The 21,034-nt window shown below is 40.5% G+C and overlaps 1 protein-coding gene across 2 annotated transcripts in view; it reads right to left on the bottom strand.

Moving 5' to 3' along the window:
- FCRL2 (Fc receptor-like 2) overlaps positions 1–21,034 on the bottom strand; it is a 29,836-nt gene extending 8,802 nt beyond the window's left edge. For both annotated transcript variants that reach the window (XM_011928475.1, XM_011928474.1), the window contains exons 1-7: positions 20,945–21,034; positions 19,679–19,699; positions 14,291–14,548; positions 13,749–14,033; positions 12,417–12,704; positions 11,238–11,516; positions 10,862–10,978 (exon numbers count right to left, since the gene is read on the bottom strand). In XM_011928475.1, coding sequence (XP_011783865.1) covers positions 10,862–10,978; positions 11,238–11,516; positions 12,417–12,704; positions 13,749–14,033; positions 14,291–14,548; positions 19,679–19,699; positions 20,945–20,975 — 1,279 coding nt within the window. In that variant the 5' untranslated portion in view covers positions 20,976–21,034. The remainder of the gene's footprint in view (positions 1–10,861; positions 10,979–11,237; positions 11,517–12,416; positions 12,705–13,748; positions 14,034–14,290; positions 14,549–19,678; positions 19,700–20,944) is intronic.

The following is a 21,034-nucleotide window of genomic DNA, read 5'->3' on the forward strand; positions in this document are numbered from 1 at the left end:
AAAAAAAAAAAAAAAAAACCAGAGAACATTTTTATCATCTAAGAATGGGGAAGACCTTCCAAAATAGGTTACCAAACCCAGAACCCATAAAAGAAGATATTGATAAATTGGACCACATAAAAATAATTATTTTTATAGTAAGAATTTCAATATGAAAGGCAATGCAAAGTGCAGACTGCAGACCCTTTTCACTATTCACACCTCAGACAAAGAGCTAATACATTTAGTATAAAAATATAATCTACAAATCCCTAAGAATGACATTAAAAACCCAACGTAAAATGATTAAACTATGTGAACAAAGAGCTCATAGTAAACAGAAACATAAATAAAAACTACAGGGCATTAATGTTTCTCAATTGCAAAACAGGCAAAGAGTCAAAACTTACAACACTGTGTGGCTAGTGTGTCATAAACAAGCATGTTTATGACATGTCCTTATGAGAGTATAATTTAGTACAACTATGAGTAACCCTTGACAAGATCTACCAAATTAGAAAGGTATCTAATTTGAATCTAGGAATTTTATTTATAGGAATTAATTCTACAAGCATACTGTACATGCAAGAAATGACATCTAAAAGAAAAATTATTGTAGCATTGTGTGTCATGGAAAACAACTTGAGATCATCTAAATCTCCGTCAATAATGAATTATTAACATTAAGATAACTATTGCAAATCCATGAATAGAATGCTTTGCAACCATTAAAAAGATATTATATTTCTATATATATTTATATCAAACAATTCTCAAATAATATTCATAGAAAAGTGAAGTGTAGCATATAGTATGTTATTATTTGCGTGAAAATAAAGAATATGTATGTATACAAAGACATCATGTAAGTCTAAAATATCTCTGGAAAAATAAATGAGATATTGCTAATAGTGGGAGCCTCTGAGGAAGGGAACCAAGAGGTCCAGGAATAGGTGTGAGAGAAAGGATTACTTTTTACTGTCATATTCTTTGATATTATTTGAATGTTTTGCCAGATGTATTTGTAACATATTTATTCAGTTATTTATTTTAAAGGAGAAATAAAATATATCGGGCCACTCTGAAAGGGACTATATTGATAGTTTATTTTAGTTTATTTTAGGTTGACATAGAGGTATCATGGTCCTCATGATAAGAGATTAGCCAATGAAAGAAAGCATTACTTTCATTAGGCAAGAGCCACTGCCTTGTCCTTATATTTCTATGCTGTGCAAGGCTCAAAAGCTAATGATTTAGGGTATGGCTAATTTATATAGGAGTCCGAGGACCTTCATGGAAGGAAAGGGATACTCTGACTTTCTTTAGTTATTAAATCATCTTTTGATAAATTGAGGTGGTCCCAATTAAGTCATCTACTTGAAGGAAAAAATCGTCTTAAGTGAAACTCACCATGAAATAAATTGCCAGTTTGGGATATCTGGCCAGGCATGGAGTGTAGCATGGTGACTCCAAGGCAAGAAGATCGCTTGAGCCCAGGAGTTCAAGACTAGCCTCAGCAATATATAAAATCATCTCCAGAAGTAATTAAAAAATTGGCAAGGCCTGGTGGTTCATTCGTGTGGTCCCATCTACTTGGGAAATTGAGCCAAGAGGATCACCTGAGCTTGGGACATCAAGGCTGCAGTGAGCCATGATCATACCACTGCACTCTGGCCTGAGTAGCAGAGTGACACTTTGTCTGAAAAAAAAAAAAAAAGGTTGGATATCTGAAGGTCAAAGCCATGAACTGAGATTGAAAACTTCTGAAGCAGCCTAATTTTGGGAGCAAATTTAGTAAACAATAATTTTGTGTGGTTATGTGCTTGTAAACTAAAAAGTAATAGGAAGATAGTATGTGAGGTAACATATATGTTAATTAGTTCAATCTAGCAATTCCACAATGTATACTTATTTGAAAATATCATGCTGTACATAAATACATACAATTTTTATCTGTCAATTAAAAATTAATTAAATTTTTTTTAAAGTTACAAGAGTGGGAGTGCAGGTCAAAAACCATGTGGTAGATCCACACAGTAAAGGCTCTCAATTTGTTCCTATCTTCTTGTATGCATTGTTTTGCAACGTGACTCTGTCATTTGTCAGCAAAGAGGTAGACACTATTTCTCTACCACTTGCATTTGGTTATGACCATACGACTTACTTTTTGATCAATAAGACAGTAACAAAAGTGACAAATTAGGAGGCTTATATTAGTACTTGTCCTTGCTTGGGCACATTTATAGACTAAATGTTTGTGTCCTGCCCAAATTCCATATATTGAAGTACTAATGCCAAATGTGATTACAGTTGGAAGTAGAACCTTTATAGAAGTAATTAATTTTAAGTGAGGTCATAAGGGTGGAGTCCTGATACAACAGGATTAGTATTCTTTTTTTTTTTTTTTTTTTTTTTTGAGACGGAGTCTCGCTCTGTCACCCAGGTTGGAGTGCTGTGGCCGGATCTCAGCTCACTGCAAGCTCCGCCTCCCGGGTTCACGCCATTCTCCTGCCTCAGCCTCCCGGGTAGCTGGGACTACAGGCGCCACCACCTCGCCCGGCTAGTTTTTTGTAGTTTTTAGTAGAGACGGGGTTTCACTGTGTTAGCCAGGATGGTCTCGATCTCCTGACCTCGTGATCCGCCCGTCTCGGCCTCCCAAAGTGCTGGGATTACAGGCTTGAGCCACCGCGCCCAGCAGGATTAGTATTCTTATAAGAAGGGATGGGTTGATGGGTACAGCAAACCGTCATGGCACATGTATACCTATGTAACAAACCTGCACGTTCTGCACATGTACCCCAGAACTTAAAGTATAATTTTAAAAAAACAAGGGACAACAGAGAATTCACTCTTTCTCTTTGCATGTACGCAAAAAGAATTCATGTGAGCACATAGCAAGATGGTAGCTGCCCACAGCTAAGAGAAGAGGCTTCAGAATGAAACTTATCTTGCTGGCATCTTAATCTTAAACTTCTCAGCATTTAGAATTGTAAGAAAATCAATTTTTGTTCTTTAAGCCACCCAATCTGTGGTATTTTGTTGTGCTATCCCAAGAAGACCAAAACAGACACCCTACACTGTCTTCACAGGAAAGAACAACTATTCTCTTTTGTAAGTATAAAACAGTTGAAGATGGTCTTGGTGTATCATGGCGTAGATCTGAGGTAACTTTCTCATTTTGTGGGCGAGGAAACAGAGCAGAGTTGGTTACCCACATAGAGGGTGGCTATATCACCCCTGAAAGAGCGGTGATGAGGCAGGAAGCTCTATAAAAGAATAAAGAACTGGGAAAGATATTTTGGGAATAAAGTAGCAGAGAGGGGTGCAGAAGTGTAATATCACACTTACTTAAATCATCTGTTTAAAAAATAAAACTTCCATTGAACTTGAGAATAGTGGCTTGCACAAAAGAGAAAAAAATACCTAGGAATACAACTAACAAACAAGGTGAAAGAACTCCACAGCAAGAATTACAAAACACTGCTGAAAGAAATCAGAGATGACACAAACAAATGAAAAAACTTTCCACGCTCATGGATAGGAAGAATCAGTGTTGTTAAGATGGCCACTCTTCAAAGCTATTTACAGATTCAAGGCTATTCCTAGCAAACTACCAATGACATTGTTTATAAAATTAGAAAAAAAAACTCTAAAATTCATTTGGAACCAAAAAAGAGCCTCAAAAGCCAAAGCAGTCCCAAGCAAAAAAAAAAAAAAAAAAAAAAAAAAGCTAGAGGGATAACACTATACAACTTCAAACTACGTCACAAGCCTACAGTAACCAAAACAGCATGGTACTGCTACAAAAACAGATACACAAATCAATGGAACATATTAGAGAACACAGAAATAAAGCCATACAACTACAACCATCTGATCTTCTACAAAGCTGATAAACACAAGCAAAGGGGAAACGACTCTCTAATAAATGCTGATGGGATAACTGGTTAACCATATGAAGAATATTGAAACTGGACCACTACCTTTCACTGTATACAAAAATCAATTCAAGATGGATCAAATTCTTAAACGTAAAACCTAAAACTATAAAGATTTGATATGGTTTGGCTGTGTCCCAACCCAAATCTCATCTTGAATTGTAGTTCTCACAATCCCAACGTGTTGTGGGAGGGACCCAGTGGGAGGTAATTGAATCATGGAGCTGGTTACCCTTATGCTGTTCTCGTGATAGTGAGTTAGTTCTCATAAGATCTGATGGTTTTAAAAAGGGCTTTTCCCCCTTTGCTTGGCACTTCTCTCTCCTGCCACCCTGTGAAGAAGGACATGTTTGCTTCCCCTTCTGTCATGATTGTAAGTTTCCTGAGGCCTTCCCAGTCGTGCGGAACTGTGAGTCAATTAGACCTCCTTCCTTTGTAAATTACCGAGTCTTGGGTATTTCTTTATAGCATTGTGAGAACAGACTAATACAAGACTCTAGAAGAAAACCTAGGAAATACCGTTCTGGACACTGGCCAAAGATAAGACTTCATGATGAAGACTCCAAAAACAATTGCAATAAAAACAAAAAATTGACAAATAGGACCTAATTAAACTAAAGAGCTTCTTCACAACAAAAGAAACTAACAGAGTAAATAAACAATCTGTAGAATGGAAGAAAATATTTGCAAACTGTGCATCCAACAAAGATTTAATATCTAGAATCTACTAGGAACTCAAACAAATCAATAAGCAAAAACCAAACAACCCTGTTTAAAAATGGACAAAGGACATGAACAGACACTTCTCCAAAAAAGACATATATGCAGCCAAAAATCATATGAAAAAATGTTCAATATAATCATTAGGGAAATGTAAATCAAAACCCCAATGAGATACCATCTCACACCAGTCCGAATGGCTATTAAAAAGTCAAAACAGGAGATGCTGGTGAGGTTGCAGAGAAAAGGGAACACTTAACACATTGTTGATGGCAATGTAAATTAGTTCAGCCACTGTGGAAAACAGTCTGGATATTTCTCAAAGAACTTAAAATAGAACTACCATTTGGCCAAGCAATTTCATTACTGGGTATATTCCCAAAGGAATATAAATCGTTCTACTGTAAAGACACATGCATGCATATGTCCATTGTAGCACTATTCACAATAATAAAGACGTGGAATCAACCTAGATGCCCATCAATAGTATACCAGATAAAGAAAATGTGTTACATATACACTATGGAATACTATGCAGCTATAAAAAATGAGGTTATGTCCTTTGCAGCAACATAGGTGGAACTGGAGACCTTTATCCTAAGTGAATTAACACAGGAATAGAAAACCAAATATCACATCTTCTCACTGATATGTGAGAGCTAAACGTTGAGTAAATATGAACACAAAGAATAGTACAACAGACACTGGGACCTATTTGAGGGTGGAGGGAGGGAAGAGAGTGAGAATTGAAAAGCCACCTATTGGGGCCAGGTATGATGGCTCACTCACTCCTGTAATGCCAGCACTTTGTGAGGCTGAGGTGGGTGGATTACTTGAGGCCAGGAGTTCAAGACTAGCCTGGTCAACATGGTGAAATGCCATCTCTTCTAAAAAAAAAATACAAAAATTAGCTGGGCATCATGGCAGGTGCCTGTAATCTCAGCTACCCAGGAAGCTGAGGCAGGAAAATCGCTTGAACCTGGGAGGTGAAGGTGGCAATGAGCCAAGATTGTTCACTGCACTCCAACCTGGGAGACAGAGTGAGACTTCGCCAATAAAACAATAAAAGAAAGAAAGAAACAGAGAGAGAGAGGGAGGGAGGAAGGGAGGGAAAGAAGGAAGGAAGGAAAGAAGGAAGGAAGGAAGGAAAGAAGGGAGGGAGGGGGGAAGGAAGGAAAGAAGGAAGGGAGGGAGGGAAGGAAGGGCTGCCTATTTGGTATCACGCTGATTACCTGGGTGACAAAATTATCTGTACACCAAACCTGCAAGACAACTAATTTACCCATGTAACAAACCTGCACATGTACCTCTTGAACCTAAAATAAATGTTGGAAGTAAAAATAAAATAAAATACTGGCTTAAATGTTTACTATGTGGAAGAAAATTAATGAGTTTCCAAAATTTATTTCACCTGTTGTAATAGATAAGCATAAGAAAGCATTTTACAAGAGCTTCAAAGCTATCATTGCGATTCTGATGTGCCCCATGTTTGTACTGTATCTGACAGGTTAAAATAAATAACACCTTACTGACATAGGTGAAACTTATGCAAAGAGAATAGGTAAAGCCAGGAGGTGCAACAAAGTTAGGTTTGAGGCTTAGTAGATATAGGTTCTGGTCTGCCCTCTACTGGCTGAGTGACCACAAAAATAAACTCACTTAAATTCCCCAAGATGGTTAGACATAGAAAATAAGATACTTAGGCTGGGAGCAGTGGCTCACACCTATAATCCCATCACTTTGGGAGGCTGAGCCAGGCAGATAGCGTGAGCTCAGGAATTCGAGACCAGCCTGGGCAACATGGTAAATCCTCATCTTTACAAAATAGTTAGGTGGGCATGGTGACATGGTTCTGTAGTTTCAGCTACTCAGGAGATTGATGTGGGAGGGTGGTTTGAGCCTGGGGGATCGAGACTGTGTGAGCCAAGATCGTGCCACTGCACTCCAGCCTCAGCAACAGAGCAAGACCTTGTCTCCCTAAAAGGATACACTTAAAAATAACTTTTGATAATTACAGATAATATATGTAAACCTGCCATATGTGGTTGACACAATAATTGGGTCATTGGTAATTTTTTTTGACTTGCGAAATATTAATAGGGCTCAGTAGGACAAATCACTCTGATTTGTCTAAATTCTTGACTTTAAAAATAATATGTTACAAAAACAAATAGTCATGCTGGAAATGTGAAAAACATGGCAGCTTAAGGAATATGTTGGTTGTAAAAGGTAGATGCCTTCAAACTTCCAGTAGTGGTTACTGAATGCATTTGAACCAAATCTTCTACTAAGGACAACTAGAAAAACTGGGCAAAAGAGTTTTAAAGTCTGTTTATAAACACTGAAGTGGCAATAAGATAGTGAAGACTTGCGGAGACAAGAGAGCAGAGAGGATCAGGGAGCGTGAGGATAAGCCCACCCAGCATGATTTTGCCCTTCCTCTGACCATGCCAGAGCACACAGAATGGGGGCCAGGGAATTGCCCAGCCCAGTGCACCACGATGGCACCTAACATTCTTCCAGGGGACCTGAGGTTGGGCTTACCAATTCTGCCACTATTACCACAACTGATACCTACCTGCATGCACCATCTGCAGGTCTGGAGTCTGACCTGCCCAGCCTATCACAGCCACTACCAACACTGGTATGCACTGTTTGGGACTCAGAGGGTGGACGTGCCACTGCCATTGCCCAAACCATGCTGGCTGCCCAGGGGCCTGAGAATCCTTTCACCTCCCTGGCGCAGCATTGCCACTTTGGGTATGTGACTAAGTCACTTGGAGGACCAAGAATTGGCACCTTTTTTTAACACTTTTATTCAAATTATTGGGGTACCAGATGGCAAAGACAGAATGAAAAGGTTAGAAAACCTATTTAACAAAATAATAGATGAAAACTTCCAAAGTCTAGCAAGAGATTTAGACATCCAGATACAAAACCTCTTAGATCCCCAAGCAGATACAATGCAAAAAGGTCTTTTCCATGGCACATTATAATAAAACAGTCTAAAGTCAAATACAAGGACAGAATTTTTTAAATGGCAAGGGAAAAGCCTCTAGCCACCTATAAAGAAAAACAAAACGAAACAAAACAAAAACACACTCCAACCTTCCAGGCCAAGAGAGAATGAGATGAAATATTCAAAGTGCTAAAATAAATAAAGTGCCAGTGAAGGAAACCAAATCCAGCAAAATATCCTTCATAAATAAGGAGAAATAAAACCTTTCCCAGACAAGCAAAAGTTGATGAAATTCATCACCACTAGCCCAGCCCTGCAAGAAATGCTTAAGGGAGTCCTAAACCTGAAAGCAAAAGGACAATACTTACCATCATGAAAACGCATAGGTATAGCCAGGAGGTGCAACAAAGTTAGGTTTGAGGCTTGGTAGTCAGGTACTGACTGAATAAGCATTGCAAACCACTTAAATTCCCCAAGATTGTTAGATGTAGAAAATACACACTAAGAGAAAAAACAACAGGAATACACAAAACAACCAGACAACAATTAATATTGACAGGAAGAAAACTTCACATATCAATAATAATCTTGAATGTAAATTGATTAAATTCTTTACTTAAAATATACAGGCGGGGTGCAGTGGCTCACGCCTGTAATCCCAGCACTTTGCGAGGCCAGGGCAGGAGGACCATTTGAGGTCAGGAGTTTCAGACTAGCCTGGCCAACACGGTGAAACCACATCTTTACTAAAAATACAAAAAAATTAACCAGGCGTGGTGGCAGGTGCCTATAATCCTAGCTACTTGGGAGGCTGAGGCAGGAGAATCACTTGAACCCAAGAGGTGGAGGTTGCAGTGAGCCAAGATTGAACCACACTCTGCACTCTAGCCTGGTGACAGAGTGAGACTCCACCTCAAAATAATAAATAAATAAATAAATAACAGTTAAAAAAAAAGAAACAAAAATAAAGGGATCAATCCAGCAACAGGTTATAGAGGATATATATGTACTTAACACCTGAGCACCCAGATTCATAAAGTAAATATTATTTTAAAAAGAGAGATAGACTTTGATACAATAATAGTGGGATAATTCAACACTTCACTCTTAGCATTAGGCAGATCATTCGAATAGTAAATCAACAAAGAAACATTGAAATTAAACTGCACTTTAGACCAAATAGCCTTAACAGGCATTTATAGAACATTTTGTTTACATTTACAGAATACACATTTTTCTCACTTGTACATGGAAAAGTCTCCATAATAGACCATATTTTAGGCCACAAAACAAGTCTCAACAAATTATTAAAATCAAAATCATATCAAGTATCTTCTCGGACCACAAGGATATGAAACTAGAAATCAATACCAAGATAAATTTTGAAAACTGTACAAATAAGTGGAAATTAAACAACATGCTCCTAAGCAACCATTGGGTCAATGAAGACGTTAAGATGGAAATCAAAAATATCTGAAACAAATTAAAATGGAAATGTAGCATACTAAAACCTGTGAGATACAGCAAAAGTAGTGCTAAGAGGAAAGTTTATAGCAATAAACAACTACGTCAAAAAAGTAGAAAGAATTCAAATTAGCAATCTAATGAAGCACTTCAAGGAACTAGAAAACCAAGAACAAACTAAATTAAAAATTAGCAAAAGGAAAGAAATGATAACAGGGCAGAACTAAATTAAATAGAAACTAAAAAAAAAAAATACAAAGTATCAATAAAACAAAAGTTGGTCCTTTGAAAAGATAAACAAAATTGATAAACTGCTAGCTAGACTAACCAAGAAAAGAAGACCCCAATAAACATAATCAGAAATGAAAAAGCAGACATTACAACGACACCAAATAAAAAAGATCATCAGAGATTATTGCAAATAAACAGGAAAATCTACAGGAGATGGATAAATTCCTGGAAACAGACAATGTACCAAGATTGAATCAGACAGAAATAGAAAACCTGAGTAAACCAATAATGAGTGGCAAGATTGAACCATTAATAATCAGCTTCCTAACAAAGAAAAGTCGAGGACTGGATGGATTTACTGCCAAATTCTACCAAATGTATAAAGAATTAATACAAATCCTCCTCAAACCATTCCAAAAATTTGAAGAGAGGGGAATTCTCTCTAACCCATTCTACAAGGATAGAATTACCCTCATACCAAAATCAGACATGAATACAACCAAAAAAGAAAACTACAGGCCAATATCCCTGATGAACATAGACACAAAAATCTTCAACAAAAGATGGAGAGGGGCGCAGGGAGAAAAACCTAACTTCTGAAATCATTTGGCATGGAACATTTACTGATTGCAGAGAGAACACCAAGAGTCTTGTGCTTTTGACAGTGTTTTGGGGTTTGGAGACATAGCAGTTTCGAACTCATGGTGTTATATGTGGAAATTTTAAAAACATGGTTTAAAATTCTTTGACAGTTCTCCCATTTAGAGATGAAGTCTGTGCCCTCTCCACTGATACCTGGGCAAGTTTGAAGAACCAGGACATAATAAAATTGCCATGGAAGTGACACAACATCATACTTTTTGGAATTCGTTGATTAAATGTGTTGCAGCTTTCTTATCACACTTGCTTTTTGGAGCCTGAACCAACATGTTAAAAGTTTGACTCCTTTAAGGTCATCATGCTGTGAGGAAATCCAGGCCATGTTGAGAGGCTGCATATATGCGCTCTAATTGACTCTTAGCTGAAACTGCAAACTATAGCCGGCATCAATGGCCAGACATGTGGGTAAAGATGGCTTCTTATGGTCTATATCATGGATCCAAGAATTCAAGGAGTCATTGCTCTTTTCATAAAGAAGGTGGCTAATAAGAAATGGATAAATAAAAGAAAAAAGAGCACGTTAAATTGTTTGCATTCCTTTAAATCTGGCTCCTTACTCCATTTTGCTCTGTTATACATAAGCTAATTATACCAGTTGAAAATTACTAAATGGCAATTAAGAATTAGACTTTTTAATTTAAAAGTCAAGCATGGAGGGAATGTGTAAATAATTTAATCTCAAGTGACTATGCACGGGGAACAATGACATATTGTATAATTAGCAGTATGACCACTTTGAGCATTGCACAGAGTCTTGCAGAATTGTGAAGCATAAAAAGAAATTATTGGATTTTGGAGCGTTTTCTTTCTTTCTTTCTTTCTTCCTTTTTTTTTTTTTTTGTAATTTCAATCTATATCAATAGTGGAAAGGTCATAGCAAAATATGGAAAATCCAAATAGTAGATACAACCTGATATCTTGTGGAACAAGGAATACAACAGCAAAGCAACACCAGTGAAACCAAGGACACCAAACAGTCCCCAGAGAACTCCGGCTGTCGTGAAGTCTCTTCTATGGCCATCAGGTCCTAAGTAAAGAAAGCAGTGCTTCAGCCCCAGAGGTTAAAGACTTGGGCCCTTCATATAAATGCTATATAGGGATGGTAAATATAAATTCTTGCAAGAGATCATTGAAGTGGAGTCTGTACTCTTCAGGTTGGTGTGGGGAGAAGAGAAGCAACTGGACCCTGAGATCACCTTCCCCCTCTTCACACACAGCAGACATCTCCAGGCTGGTGAGACACAGCCATTGTCATCAAACTCTGTATCCAGGTAACACCCACCCACCTGAGATGGAGACTGGCACTGTCTCACTGTGCTGGGCCCCCAGGCCATTGTCAGCCTCACAGGAGTAGTTTCCAGAATGTTCTGCAGTCAGAGAGAGGTTGAAGGGGGCCCCTCCTCCAGAGGGGGCCGAGCTGTTGCCCACGGTGACATCCTCATGATAAAATCGGTACAGGATTGGGGGAGAGCCTCTCAGGGCCTCACAGTGAAGCTCCAGCAGGTTCCCCACTGCAGTCTGGGCCCCAGGAGACCTGAGGGTGAGGACGGGGCGAGACACTGGAACTGACAGACACAGAGGGACTATCAGAAAAGATTTGTGATGCTGCAATAGATTCACAAACTGCCATCCTGTAGGCTCAGCAAAGGGCTCGGCCCTGTGGCTGTTGCATACTTTCCGTTCTCACATTTCCACTAAAACAGTTAGAGGTAATTTTCTCAACAATATATTTAGATGTTTGAGGGGAATATCAGTTCTGGGTGCTGCCTACAGACACGGTCTTCTGCTGTTCTCATCTGATTGTTCTCCTGTGCCCATCCAGCTCCCTTCATATTTCTTTTTTTTTTTTTGTATCCTATAATTTTTTATTAGGAAATAATTGTGAGATTTCTATATTATAGTTGTTCCTGGGAAAACTGATACATAGGAGCATTTCTAAGCATATATTTAGGTATGTTTATTCAGCCCAGTTCAGGACTGTAGGACTGGGTTAGAATGGAAATGGCTACTTGGTTACACCACCAGGTAATTTTCCACACCAGTAAATCACCAATAACATGGCTCCAAATGTCTCCCTTTGGGTGCAATTTCAGCAAGCTAGAAACACTCTAATCCCTTTGAAGGAGATGACATAAAATGAAGCGGGTTGTTACCACTGTGAACTTTTTAGATCCATGGCACTCCCTGGCCCAGAGCCCAAAAGTTTCATGTAATAGGTGTTTTATTATCCTATTTTAAGATTGCAAGAATGCCTTTGCTTCATAATCAATTACAGCCCTCTTTATATTTCCTTCTACAAAAAGAAACAGGTCAGTAGTCTAACCTGCAAGGGTAACCCATTTTCAAATTGCTTTTGGTTCTCCACAACACTAATCCCTGGGGCCTCCTGAAATTTCCTCAGAACTCCTGTGTACCATGACCTTGGTTTGGGAATTTTGGAAAATATGAATGAGAGTGTCACTCACTTCTCACAGGGATATTCACCACTTTGCTCTGGATAGACTCATGGCCGTTGTCAGCTCTACAGTAATATTTGCCGGCATCACTCTCCTTCACAGCTGGGATCTCCAGCTCTGCTGACAGGGAATGCTGGGTTTTCATTCCCAGACTGGTTCCTGTGGCCTCTCTGTACCAGGAGAATGTGACATTTCCTGTACCCGCAGTCACTGAGCAGAGCAAGATCAGTTTTTGTCCTTCAGTCACCTGTCCCCCAGGGGCCCGGGTCTCCAAGCTTACGTTAGAGATGGGGATTCCTAGATGGATATAAGATAACAGATGAGAACTCTAAGAGAAACTCTGGAGACAGAGTTTGACTGATTCCATTCTCTAATGCAAGGAATGGGAATGTGGAGATTGTATAGATAATCCATCATAAACATTTTTATGGAGGTAGGGAATCTATAACAATTATCCTTGAGGAATGTGGATAAAGATATTTGTATGTCCTAACCCTGGCCAATTTCATGGGTAGTAATATTTAAAGAATTTGTGATGGATCAGCCACTTCATGGGACAGGAAACTGTTCAATTTTTTGGATGAGTCACAGACACCTGTTGCACAGAATATAGAGGGGCACTGATATCTTCAGCCCTGCCTTGGAAAAGTCATTATTCCTAACCAACAGTCCCAATAATAATTCCTCTATCATTCTTAATTTCAAGGTTCAACCAAATACAACTTCTCCTCTGACCACTCTGCTCATTCACATTTGCTTTTCCTGATGCTTCAGGTAGTACTATATATTTATATATATATAAACATATATATATATATATATGTAATCTTTCTTTTTTGTTGTTAAGTAATATTCACTGATCAAGCCTTCATTGACCACTGACTGTATGCCTTGGCATTTAGTAGTGGGTGGGGCACTTCAAAAGGCAAACCACACTTTATATATACATATATATGTAGCACCACATTGTCTTCTAGTAAGTCAATTTGTATTGCAATCTCATCTTGTGGAGACATTGGAGAGCCATTAGACAGCACATGGTTTGCCTTTTGAAGTGCCCCACCCACTACTAAATGCCAAGGCATACAGTCAGTGATCAATGAAGGCTTGATCAATGAATATTACATAACTAACAACAAAAAAGAAAGACTATAAAGGGCTTAGTCCGTTTCTGATTCTTATGCAGTAGGAAGCCAGGAGCAATCTGGAGGGGTTTTCTAGCTTAATTTTCACTTTCCTCAAGGATAGGAGTTGAACAAAGAAACAAAAAGACTAGTAGTTCAAGCTGAAGCTACAGCACTCCTATCTTTTTTCTCCAGGCTCAGCCTCACTGATACTTGCTTTGCACGTGAATCTGGGATTGGAGGCTCTGTTTTCTGATCCTGTGAGTCACCGTTTCTGCCTCACACCAGTAAGACCCTGTGTCTTCACTCCACATAGCAGGAATCTGGAGCTCCGGGGAGCTGCTCCAGCTTGACCCCAGGACCTGATTTTCTCTGAAGAAGCAGAACTGGAGTTGAACATCCAATCTCTGTGGAGAGAGCTGGGTCTCACATTTCAGGCTCACTGGACCCCCTTCGATGGGCTGGAAGGAGCTGGCTGTCAGCACAGGATGTTGAAAGAGCTCTAGAGAGACGGATCACAATAGTCCCCAAAGCAGTGAGAGCTAAGATTCCTGCTGAAAAGCCCCTGGTAAGAAGCAACCCCAGCAAACTGGACATTCAGAGCCAGACACCTCTCATCCATCATGGCTCCCATGATGGTCGAACCACAAGCACTCCTGTCTATATCTGGCCCACGAGCAACTTTCCCCTACCAAGTACCCACCCTGCTTGCTGCCGTGATCTCTTACCCAGCCCATCCCACAGAAGTGAGGGTTTTACCTTGGACTTTTATTTTTACTATATTTGAACGTTTATGCCAGGAAAAGATGTTTCCTTTGGTACTACAGAAATAGTTACCACTGTCACTTAAAACTGCACTTTGGATAAGGAAATCTGAGACTTTTTTGAAAACAGATAACTCTTTGTTATCCTTGTGGTAAGCCATCGTCTGAATTTTCCAGTTCTGTTCTCCCTGGCATTTCAGAACTATGCTGTCTCCTTCGAAGACAGAAGAGGGCGCCACAAGGGTCAGCGAATCTGCAAGAGAAGGAGGGAAACTGGATTTGCAATTTCTGCAGAGAACCCAGACAGACTCCATTGGCAGTGAGGTGGTCTCAGGCATAGCCTCTACTTCTTTAGATAAGGTGGAGGTTCCAATCCATGCCTTAATAACTGAGAGTTTCATCCCATGGTTCCTGAGGGGATATCTTAGCTTGTACTGCTATCACAAAATTCCATAAACTGAGTGGCTTATCAATAACAGGGATTTATTTCTCACAGTTCTGGAGGTTGAAAGTCTGAGATCAGGGTGCCAGCATTGTCAGGTTGTGGTGATGGCCATCTTCTAGGCTGCAGACTGCCAACTTTTCGATCTACACTCACATGGTGGAAAAAGAATCAGCCAACTCTCTAGCCTCTTCTTATAAAAGTGTTAGTCCTATTCATGAGGGTTCCACCCTCATGATCTTATTACCTCCCAAAGGCCCCACCTACAATTACCATCACATTGGGATTAGGTTTTCAACATATGAATTTGAGGGAGATACAAACATTCAGTCTATTGCAGGGGTGTCAAGATAAACATGGTTTTTTAAATGTTCATGAAGGAGTGTTCTGACAAACTCCTCATCTTCAGCCTTCTCCATCAGTGACACCACACAGGGAAACCATTGCCCTCAGTGGGCACTTCATTTTCTCATGCCCCATGCCTTCATTCAGCCCTCAGAACTCTACACTGTGTTACAAATTCAGGTCCCATGCCCTCTCCTTGCCTCACCAGATAAAAACCATCAAGTGGTGTGGATTATTGGGAATAAGCCAGTTACTGGAATAAGATCCAGTATCTTTAATTATCTACTCGAATTCTCTACTCAAATGCCTTCAGAAAATTTTTCTCATCCATTCAGAGAAGTAGAGATTATTTTTAATCCAAGGCTCAGTTCCTAGAGAAGGATCATATAAAGAAGAAAGCTATTGCCAAAGACAAATATCCTCCCCAGAGGTTGCTTTCCTTAGATTGATCACAGGTTCTCTAATTTTTACCCTGTCACTTCATTTATTTTTGGTACCAGACTATGTTTTGTGTCTATGACATCTTCATGATATTTTATGATTGTAGTAGAGGATTCTGGCCACAAAGTAAGGAATTAAGTTGTATCTCAAATAAAAATCTTCCTTATCACTATTCAATTGTATCACGACTGTCAGATGTGTAGTAGAAGGATGCAGAAGTCAATAACATAAGAGATGTGATGATTCATAAAATGCTACTGCAGAGCTACAGCCAAAAAGCCACAGGAAATCTGTGGCATTTGGAAGTACAATTTTTGGCAAAATGTATGGTTTGCTACTGGCTATTTCAACAGAACCAGAATTACCTGTTGGACGTTGGGGAGCAATCTGATTTTATGTCTGTGTGTGTGTGTGTGTGTGTGTATATATAATTAGAAGGGCAGAAAAGGTGGGTTGGAGAAACAATTAGCTTAATTCAAGACTTGTGCCCTCCCTTGCAAATGGAAACTAGATCTCATGGAAACTCCACTGTGGGACTTGGAATCAAGCCAACTTTTAAACCACTGGTACAGTCTTCCTCCACAAACAGGAAATATTCCTGTAGAGAACACCTCTGGGGATGGGAAGAGGAGTCATGATTAGTGACGCTGTTGAAAAGGGCATGACAGGCAACCTCACTGGCTCTGGCTGCCACTGACAAAGTGAGACTTTGAGTTGGTCGTTAGGAATTATTCATATCCTCAAACTGCTTGGTAAGAGGCAGACTGCCCCAAGAGCAAACCAGAGGATGGAGAGCAGTGAGGAGCAGATGATCCTGAGTCCATAATGGCAGACCAGCAAGTGAGAGCAGCAGGGTGAGCCGACTTGCAGCTCCGAGAGGAATCCGCTGAGGAGAGAAGCTAAAGCTCGGAGCCCTGGAAGTGAAGATGCAGCCAGAAAGAGTCGTCATCACCACCAGGAGATACTGATCGATTTCAGTTCTCACAACGTTTAACCTAATGGTGAAGAGCCAGATCACACTGTTTTGAATCCAAGTCTACTATTATTGGCTGTGTGATACTGGACAAAGCACTTTATTCTTTGGACCTTGGTTTTGTAACCGAGTATCCTATTTTTCTAAGAAAAACAAAAAGAAGTATTTTTACCTTTTTCATGCAATTATAATTTTTACCTTCTCTCCATCATCCACTCCTTGCACTGAAAGCGTATCTAGCTATGTGTTTACTTCAGAGGTTCCAGAGACTCCAACCAGGTGCCTCTAGAACTCTCTCCCACCAGAAGCTTGCCTCAATTTACAACCTAGTTCTGCCCACACTGGTGCCAGCCAAATCACTTGACAGATGACATCCAAAGCAAGTCACATAGACTGGCACCACCTCGCTCCCTCCCCTGCATGCTGTTCACACCAAGTCCCCCTTCAAAAGCCCTTGCCTTCTGCCCCAGAAGTAGAAGTGGTACCCTCAAGGCAGAAGCCTGTACTACTTCCCCTCAGCTAAGTTTTGGAATTAAAAAGTCACTTTCTTTCTACCAGATCTCTCTCTTATTCATTGGACTTTGCAAGTAGTGAGCAGCTGGACCTGTGTTCAGTTACAGTTTCTCATCTAAGAGATGGAACAACAAAGAGCATTTGCCTCTCATCAGGCTGCCTTAAGGATTCTGTAAGAGAAGCACACAATGGTGCTGGCATTTATGGACCACTCAGTGAGCCACAAATCTTCACAACCATAGGGGGATGTCTTTGTTGCAGAAGCTAATGATGGCTGAGGAGGAATAAGAGGACATCATAACTGCACTTCAAGAGCAACTAAAATAATGGGTTTCAGGTCTGTGAGATGGGGTGGACTTGGGGATAATGAATACATGAAGGTGACTTGAAGTCAAACTCCCTGAGAGTGATGTCCTACCTATGGAGTAGACATAAGTTGGTCCATAGTTTCGTATCAGGAAACCCCAAAGAGTCAGAATAGGGTTTGTGTGAGAGTTTGTATCCACTTGCTTCTAGCATGACTGTGACTGCTCCGATGCCAGCCACCTGGCAATTTGGAGGCCTCAGCAGAAGAGTGCTGGCTCTACACTGGCTGTCATTGTGGTGCAACCTCAAGAGTTCTAATCTGTGTGCACCATTAGCAGAGTGCAAGGAGTCAGAGGCCCTAGAAGGGGAGGGCAACAAGTCTCAAAGCTGACTTGTTCATCCTCAGGGAGTTCCAAATCCTCCAGCAACTGGCTGAGAGTGGCTCTACCTACAGAGGTGCCCAATAGAATCACGCTGACGCCCAGAGAGTACAGAGGAGAACTGCAGTGGAGGGACAATGGTAGGGGGCTGGGAGAATAGAGAAGTTCTATGTAGAGCAAGTAAGTAGGAGCACAAAGATTTAACTCAGAGCAAGATGTACAGGATTGAAGAGTTTTTTCACAAGAATTTCAGTGAAAAATATCTTTACCAGAGCAACAGCAAAAACGAAAAGCAAATGGTATTTCTCAGAGCTTTGCATGCAAGGGCAAGGTCGCAGGTGGTAAGTGCAGTGTATAGGTGGGGCTGAAAAGAGGAAATGGGATAGAAGACTGCGTTGAGGCAATGGATGGGGACAGAAAGACCTTTTCAGCTGCTCTGCTGAATAGCATTTTCAAACTTTGGAAGGGAGTGTATTTCTCAACAGACCAGAAACTTTTCCCTGGAGACGAGACTGGGGTTCAGAGGCCAAGTGACTGCCCCAGCCTGCGTAGCAGGTATGTAGCAAAGCCATGATTTCAGTTTGGTCTTTCTGGCTATATAAGTCCTGCTCTTTCCAGTACATCATGCTGAACTAAGTTCTCTCTTACTCTCTTTAAAAACAAAAGATCTCAAACTTCTGAAGAACATCTCAGTTTTCTGAGAAACTCTTGCTAAAGGAAAGGAAAGAGAATGAAGTGGCTGTTGCCCTGTTCTCTGAACGGTTGTAGGTGATTCACTTCAGGGAGCCTGCTGCCTTGGCATGATTCCACTAATGGTCAGAAACCTCCTGAGTATTGATAAAGGTTTCCTCTAATTTCCATCCAGACAGATAGTGGAGGGATGGGTATCACAGGATGGGACTCCAGGACCGTATGTGGGACTGAATGAATGCAAGAGACCAAACTTTCTCCTGAGCAAGCTCCAGGTAGGACCCCTGAATGTCTCCCTGGACACTCTTGTTCCATTCAAGGTGAGACCGGGATCTGCTTTTCCCACACTGTTCCTTAGAACCAAAAGAGCCCCTTCCACTTGGTAGCCAGCATTCAATGGGCAAGAGAACAATTCTCCCTTTCTTTAGATTTTGTCTTGGCTCATGTGAAGATTCTGTATATAGAATAGAATATTTTTCCCATTGACTTTCTTCACTGAGCACAGATTTAACTCAGAAAGAGTGAAATAAAATTATCTTTATTTCACTCTTTATGATTAGAACAGTAATGCATGTATTTTTTAAAAATCAAAACTAAATACTAATTCTAGAGCAGGGGTTGGCAAATTATGGCCTGTGAGCTGGCCAACACTGTTTTGGTAAATAAAATGTTATTGGAACACTGACATCCTCATTCATTTACATATGGTCTATAGTTGTTTTCCTGCTACCACAGCAATGGCATTGAGTAATTATGGCACACACCAGAAAAGCTTAGCCTATTTACTCTCTTGCCTTTTACAGGAAAAGCTTGCTGACTCCTGAGCTAGAGCTAGAGAAGCAATGAGGACACATGTTTATTCTGACCCTGCAGAATTTTGTAGTTCTGACATATTCCTCTATAAATAACTGTTTTAAGAGCTGTGAAAACATTCAGCATTTAGCCAGACAATAATGAGGTATTATGGTCCTATGGGCAGGAAAGCAGTTCTCTCCAAATTGTTCTTCTCCTCAGTCTGCATGCTTTCTTTCAGATGTTACTGCCCTTCTTAAAACCAGGCTTTTAAAGAAGAGGCAAGCATACAGGGTCTTGAGAAGGCTAGGTGGTACCTGGTCACTCAGACATGCAAATGGTGTTGGAAACAGGTTGCGTGACCTCAGAATATGTCAGCCTAGAAGGCAGTAATATTAGGACATCTTCACAGGCTTTCCAGAGCCACCTCTATAGAATCCTGGGGTAGCTGGGTGACTGATATGCCAGAGACCAAGAACAACAAAGACAAGGAGGACTCACCTGCCTGTTCAGTGACTGCAGCTGTGAGGAGATCAAAAGCCAGAGATTAGCACACAGCACTTGCCCTCATAATTTATAAATTTACATTACTGTGGTAAATTGCTCAAAAACTTCTTTCCATTTTTCCTTTCTTTTCTATTTCCCTGATCTCTCATTACTAATAATTCAATCTCCTTTGAGCACACATCTAACTCATTAATTGTAGTCACAAGGCAAGTTGCAAACCCAATGCTTGACTAAAGGGATTGTCGAGAATACCCACGTTGGATATTTAGTGACTCTCCTTGATTTCATTTTCCTTCCACCATCCCCACCACTCTGTCTCACACTCAGACTTTTCAAGTAGTAGATAGACATGACAACATGATCACAAAGGGCTCATCAGGAAACATACACTGTGAGAGTTCCAAGAAATCAATAAATCAGTCTCTTTCCTATGATCATATTTCATGTTAGAGCCCTTTTATTCCAATAACAAATATTTATTTAGTGCTTACACAGCATAGAGAAAGGAATCTTATTTACTCTCTCACCCAGGCTGGAGTACAATGGCACAATCTTGGCTCACCACAACCTCCACCTCCCAGGTTCAAGCAATTCTCCTGCCTCAGCTTCCCAAGTAGCTGGAATTACTGGTGCCTGCCACCACGCCCGGCTAATTTTTGTATTTCTAGTAGAGATGAGGTTTCACCATGATGGCCAGGGTGGTCTCGAACTCCTGACCTCAGGTGATCCACCTGCCTTGGCCTCCAAAGGTGCTTGGATTACAGGTATGAGCCTCCGCACCCAGCCAGGAATCTTACTTTCTAGCAGCAGCTGTCATCTCCCTCGTCCTCCACGATTAAACAGAGGAATATTAGCAAGGGGTCTCAATGCATCTGCTGAACCTAAATCTTACAGATAACAATTGAATAATCGGTGTTCACGGAGGAGAAGGGCAGTGCTAAATGCTAATATTATGAACATTTTACTACGAGAATATTATATTACTCAATGAGATCTAAGATATCAAAATAGCAATTGATGACCAGCAAATGGTAAAGTGGTCCACCTTGAACATTAAGCATTGTGCTTAACGCTTAATGGATGTGCTGCAATTTCACTGTCCTCAGCCTACTTCTTTGCATCTGCCTCTGAAGCCCAGGCTGCAGGCAGAACCTGAGAATCCCCACCAGTCCCTGGGCTCTGATAAAACCTCCGACCTTTCGGGAGCAGTAGACCTCATTCTGCTGCCACCTCACTTCTCAGTCAAATTATCGAACTCACCAAAGATGACCAGCAATGACCACAGCAGCATGAGGACCTAATCCAGCTATTTGAAAGGAGATGTACTCTTCGCCGCCAACTGGAGCCTCT

This window comes from Colobus angolensis, unplaced genomic scaffold (genome assembly GCF_000951035.1).
Source record: "Colobus angolensis palliatus isolate OR3802 unplaced genomic scaffold, Cang.pa_1.0 Scaffold77, whole genome shotgun sequence".
In the NCBI taxonomy this organism is placed as follows: Eukaryota; Metazoa; Chordata; class Mammalia; order Primates; family Cercopithecidae; genus Colobus; species Colobus angolensis.